Below are 6,662 nucleotides of genomic sequence, written 5' to 3' on the forward strand. Positions count from 1 at the left end.
TTAGTGTGTGGCTCAGTAGGCTGATTGTACGGTGTTATTCGCATTTCTTGGCATTCTGCTTCTTAGGAATAGTGACAAACGTAAGCCGAAGCCACTCATCTATTATTCCTGTTTCATAGATCTTATTAAACACAGCACCAAAATATTTCTCTTCAATAGCTTGAGCACATCTGCTGGTAGATCGTCAGGACCAGGAGCTTTCCCATCTTTTGCTGACTTTATTAATTGCCGGAAAGCCGACCGAAACAGCCAGGGGGTTCTTTAACTTAAAAAATAAGATCAGAGTTGAACCACACCAAGTCTCTTACTTACCTAATTTAGTTTTTTTTTAAGTGCTGAATTCCGTAGCTTTTTCCAATTTATTTGTAAGTTTTTTCCCCTTAAATTTATATTAGTTACTTTAAACGGCTTTAGCACTAATGCTTCTGGATACCTTTTGGATTGCCAGAACAAGTGTTAAAGTTGTTATACAAGTGTATACGTTTTCGCTGTGTTTTGCGGTTTTCTGTCTTAGGTAACCTGTCACCAGCTTCTGGACTCCATTTCCTACCTGGAAATCAGCAGTGGGCACTCCTGACTACTGGGGAGAGGATATTGGAGGTTCCAGGACCCAAACATCGTTTTTAAACTGATAAGGACAGTTTAAGACGGTTTGGCACTGGGAAAACTTTTTCTGCTATAATTTTAAATTTCAGTCAATTTCAATTTTATCAATTCTTTTTAAATTTCTTTTCTTTTTGTTTCCATAATTTAATTCACAGCATTTGATTTGCAACTTGTAAACTTCGAAATTTAATAAAATATTGTATAAAACACGTGACTTAAACCGGTTTATTCACTCGAAGAACTTAAGCCACTCGCTACGCTCGTGGTCCTAATTGTTTTTTCATGAATAAAAAATGGCTTAAGTCATTTGCTATATAAATAACTATTATTACTACAAACTTTAGCTAGTGCACATTTTGCTACTAATGGAGTCTTCGTTTGGTACATTTAGTACAACACTAATGAATTTTTATTCTGCTCTGTCACTAAAACAATACGAAAATACACTAGTTTTTCACAAAATGTACCAAAAGAAAACGCCATAATTGACACATCAATGCAACACTTAAAAAGAACGTGGGGAGCGGTTACGAAAGTTGCGTGCATCTTTGCCATTAACAAAAACAGCAATCTCTGCCGATGAATTGAAACTATTCGAGTCAAGTGAGAGTTACGCTTCAGATCTGTGTGAATTATTGATTCCATCTTTCAAATAGCCTTAAGAGGCCTTAATAGCCAGTAGTAAAAATATCTGTTTATAGTGTAAAAAAAAATTATTTGAAGTTTTTTGGAATTTTTTCAGTCACTATGTACAAGGTAAGAATGTATACAAGTTGTAACTTTTGTGAATTTTAAGGCTTTGTCTAATCCACATATTTGTTTTACTTATTTCGCAACATTTCGGTGGCTTTTCTATCTATCTATATGGCCCATTTTTTGCCCATTGAGCAAACAATTTGTTTCAAACCAATATGAACCATAATAGCGTTTGGTTGTCTGGTCGAAACTTGGCACATTAGTAAACATATTTTCCTCTACTAATTCAAAAAATTTCAGTTTTCTATCTCACCTCAACACGACAAGAAGATTTTTTTTTTGGTTTGAAAAAACACCGAAATATTCACAAAAAAAATGTTGGTCAATGACAAAAAAGCCTACTAAAAAGAATTATGTTTAAGTTTAAGGTGTTTCATCAAAACTCAACCTCGAATTCAAACATGTGAGTATCTGAAAAATAAGTAATTAACCAAACATATTTTTTTTAAATGGTTGTTTAATGGATTTAAATGGTTTTTTAACGGATTTGGGCAGCCGTTTTTGAGATATCTGGATTTAGAAAATATACTTCATTATGACCAGGTATAAATTATTATTGGAAAACATTTAACACAATTTAAAGTGTAGGTGTTTAGTTAAAATAACTCATTAAACAGTAAAATTTGGCACTAAAAAGTAAAAAAATACATTAAATGTGTTGTTAATTTTATTATCTAGTAAAAATGATTAAAAATTTAAACAGTCTAATTAAAAAAAAAGCTTTTAACAAATGTTCAAAATGACTTCCATTTTTGTGTCTACTAAGATTTTAAAAATTTAATTCTCTTTAGCATTTCTTAATCATTTTTCAAAACGTCAATTTTAGTTTGAATACGTTTCCTTAATCCGCTAAAGGCGTTGGAGAATAAAAATCTAGAGTGAAAAATGAAATACTCAAAAAAGTTATTTGGTTTTAAATGTGTACAATTATTAAAAAAATATTTTGGAAAAAGTAATACGAAATTGAACTTTTGACACCGTGTATCTCCGAAATCATCGACTTTTTGGACTGAGATAAGTTTGGGCAATATCGTAGCTTAGAGAATTTGTGGTAGCATTTTTTCCGCACCTTTCAAGAACACCCTGTATAATAACAAAACATCTTGAAAATCATATGATAAGTAATATAATTGATATTTTTTGTATTTAATTTACAACCTTCTTAGAGTGGGTTACCGGTAATATTAAATAGCATAAAAATTATGTCTCCTAAAATAGTTGAAGACAAGCCTGTTTTTTTTATTGTAGACTAATTGGACATTTGGCAATATTTTCTAAGAATGTATTTATTTACTCTAGTAGTAAAACCACTTAGTTTTAAAGGAAAAATTATTCTTACTGATTATTTATTTATGTGCTTGCAGCAGCAAAATAAAAGGATAACTTCAGTCTTATAACTCAAGTTCTTGTACAGGGTGGCCCATAAGTCCCTTAAAATGTAAAAAAATATAAAAAAACTAATTACATTATAAAGAATATTTTTTTCATCACACTGTATTGTTATTTGCATTTAACATACCTCAAATTAGACACGATAAACAGTACTTTACGGCCGGCGTACGTTAAGAATGCTTAACGGACGCCCGCCGGTTTTTCGATTAGAAGTGACATTGACAACAAGCAATTTTAAAATATTTAACAAACACACTTACTCTAGGCAACCACATTCTCATTTTTATAGCCACTTGTGTTACGCTAACTCTCAATAAAATGGCGGGTATTTAATTTTTTTTAAAAGAAACCCCTGCAGTGTGATGAAAACCGTTGAACGGCACACGGCCGATACGTAAGTAACACACTCGGTTTGTTCCAAACCTCGCTTGTTATTTACCCGTTATCGGCCTTGTATCGTTTATAACTATATGTTGTAGTAATCTGTATATAATGGGAATTATTTTTTGAAAATTACATCATCTAAATGGAATTCCTTACGATCGCGGCACTCCTGTAAGCGACATCTAAAATTATCCATCACTGCGCGGCACGTAAGCGTGATGCTTGTCATTTTTCGTCGGATATTTTTATATTTTTAATTGACCGTGGGTTGGTTTCGAACACTTTACTTTTAAGATAACCCCGTAAGAAGAAATCCATTGGAGTCAGATCCGGACTACGTTGTGGCCACGGAATGTCTCCTCTTCGAGAGATCACTTTATTAGGGAAAAGCTGACGGACGACGGGCACAGCGGTGTTAGAGGTATGGGCACTGCTCTTGTAGGGGTGAAGATGTAAGTCTTTCATTAGAATCCGCTGTAAGGATGTTCTGGGTACGTTTAATGCACAGGAACGCTTACGTGTAGACAGGGTAGGATTTATACGAACTGACTGTGCCACTGCGTCGATGTTTTCTTCCGTCCGTGATGTTCTGGGTCGACCCGACCGATGTTTATCCAACGTGTCCACACCAATAAAACGCTCCATTTTGACTGAATTCCCAGGAACCGTCGGTACTCCCTCCTCACCGCACGCGCCCTTTGGTTTTTATTCGAAATTTAAATTTCAAAGGACTTATGGGCCACCCTGTATTATTAAAAGTTATCAAATTCAAAAATTGTCTCTACAGAAGAATAAAAGAAAGAATGTTATTACTAAAAAATTATAAATATAATGTAAAATAACAAGCTCATCGCTTATAATGAGGTTATGCAGTCACTTTGCAGAAAAAGAGAACACTTATTACTTCAACGTAAAGTAAAAGTGAAATGTTCTCGGGAACAATATTTTTAATTAGCGGATGATGACTACTACTAGATACATATTGCATAACTCGTCCACATTAGCCACTGATGGTGACCTTTATCAAACAAAGCTAAAAAAATTTTTTATAGCCTTATTAATTTATTTTTTCGAATTCGCATTTTATTGAACTGGTAGCCTCTTAACCTAGTTTAAAATGTGTGTTCTAGGTTGAGAAGTATTTAATATTTGCTTTATGGTTGATGAATGTCGTTCATGGTGCCCGATTTCATCAGGACGCAACCTCTTTCAGTACAAGAACTGATCAATTCATTAGCAGAACGAAACTGAAAGAGAATAATATTGGACTTTTGTCTAGAGCCTTGCGAGTATCAAACAAAGGTCCTTTTCAGGTTCAGTATGGAGCTCAAATCAATGATAGTGAGTAAATCAATTCATTAACGTATATTGAATGTGATTTAATTAAGCAATTTTCAGATTATCATCAGAATTACTTTCTGCACAATGGTTTTAATTTAGGAAGGATAACGCCATACCCTAAAATAATATTCTTCAGTGACATTCCTCATGTAAGGTTGGTGCTTCATAATCAGCAAATTCGAATTGCAAATGGACTAGCCCCTCATCGATTAGGATCTTTAAGAAGATCTTCACCCTGGTACAGAGGATAACTTTCTCAGGTGTTGAGGTGGTGTTTACTTAGGTATTCAATCAAAGTTTTAATATATTATGTTCAGGTTTTCAATAAGTTTGCTTTTATTGAAAGAGTGGACACGCAGTTTGTTGTAACTAAACAAACATTGTAAATATTGATTTTACCTTTAGTTTTAATAATAGTTTTAATCAAAAAACGATGACATTTTTTTGCAAATTTACTGATACACTAAAAATAGCATCAATTATTCCTATTTTTAAACAGGGAGATGCACACAATTTAAAACATTATTTGCCTATATCGATTATTAGTATCTTTTTCTAAAATAATTGAAAATACAGTAAATGCAAAAAACATAACAATTTTTAAAATAACCAAACACTTGTACAAGGTGGGCCAAATTCGACGCATTTAAATGGGAAGTGCTCTTATTAATAGAGATAGGCAAAAACTGATGTCTGACATGTAGGGCTGATTCTTGGGTGTGGCACTTGGTCACCTAATGCTCCACGTTTACGTTACACAAGAGGCGTACCTAGACTAACCCAGAGATCAGTCAGTGACCTCCCTCTGGGGAAGACCCCAGAGTTCGGTGATTTGGTCGAGCTACGGTGCATCTTTTATATTCGTCAGCGACCTCATTATGCTAACCTTGCTGACTATGCTGGTTGTTAGGTGTGCACCGAAACTACTAACACGGGGGTGACATTATTGTTTATCTGCTATTTATATGCATTTAATTTCTAACCTGTTTAAAAGTGGTATCGGCTTTGTTTACCCATTTTTTGTTTTCAACTAGTGATGTAAAATTAGTAACTAACGATTACAAAGGAACCGTTACTGGGCATGTACTAAAGTAACCAGTAGGTATTAGATTTTCAAACAACTCGTTACTAAAAGTGATGGGAAAGAACACACAGCCTTCTCCACAAAAAATTTATTCAAGCCCCCCAAAAAATGTTAGAGGGGTTGCTCGACATATGTTTCGGGCACATAAGTACCCATCTTCAGGAGCCCGTATGACAAGGTGAAACGCCGGCTGTCTTTCTTCAAAGGGGAGACAGCAAGACCCAAGTTATTTAAAAAACTAATATGCCGTAAGGACAAACATTATTGTTGTGCTTAAAAAAATCTTATTATGGAGAAAAAAAACACTAAGACTAAATTAGTACTAAATGGTTCACATTCTGTGACCTTTAGAATTTAGGATAGAAAGTTCGATCATCTTACAATTTTCTCACTAATGTCCGGTTGCACAAAGCTAACAGAACAGTTCTGTTAGCTTTGTGCTAGATACACTTTTTGGAGGTTACATCCAAGAAGAGGGGAATGACGTAGTAATGTGTGTTTCGTCCCAGGAGCTGCCTTTGGACTCGTCAGTAAGGCTTGGCAGCCCCTTGCCTTATACACACGTCAGTATGCGACGTGGAACTTATATAAGTACTTATCTACTGTGTTGGAATGACGGCGTGATATTGGAGAATTAGAACTGTATTGCTGGTTGCATATTTGTGAGAGACAGTATTTGCAAGGCATGTCGCCCACAACTTTACGCGACTGTCGAGAGTCGACACGAGTCCTAAGGGTTTGGTTGCGTAGTTAAGCAGATATATTAGTTAATGCTATGTAGTAGTAGTATGTTAGTCAAGTTTCGTAGACGAAAGGGAGTGGTCGACGGCCGGAGTTTTTCCGTTTTTTTATATGTATTATAAGCAATTCCAGAGACATTTTCAAAATTTTAATCGTGTGTTCTGGATTGTGTATGTCTGTAGTCTAGCATTATTGAAAACAATGGAATCCCAGAAAAAAAGTGCTATTTGGTTGTATTACACCAGCAGGTCAAATGAGAAAGCAAAGCGTCATTTGTGTAAGAACATTTATTCCTATAAAGATGAAAATGTTTCAAATTTAAGAAAACATTTAAAAACGAAACATCCTACCGAGTTAT

At 34.6% G+C, this 6,662-nt stretch overlaps 1 protein-coding gene across 1 annotated transcript; it reads left to right on the forward strand.

The window, feature by feature from the left end:
• Nucleotides 1-971: 971 nt before the first annotated feature.
• On the forward strand, nucleotides 972-5,390 carry LOC145724723 (uncharacterized). Its single transcript, XM_081973130.1, has 3 exons — nucleotides 972-1,362; nucleotides 4,269-4,479; nucleotides 4,537-5,390. The coding sequence occupies exons 1-3, from the start codon at nucleotides 1,354-1,356 to the stop codon at nucleotides 4,728-4,730; spliced, it is 414 nt and encodes a 137-aa protein (XP_081829256.1). The 5' UTR covers nucleotides 972-1,353; the 3' UTR covers nucleotides 4,731-5,390.
• Nucleotides 5,391-6,662: the final 1,272 nt, after the last annotated feature.

This window comes from Ips typographus, linkage group LG2 (assembly GCF_016097725.1).
Source record: "Ips typographus isolate SLU linkage group LG2, UJ_Ityp_2.0, whole genome shotgun sequence".
NCBI classification, from domain to species: Eukaryota; Metazoa; Arthropoda; class Insecta; order Coleoptera; family Curculionidae; genus Ips; species Ips typographus.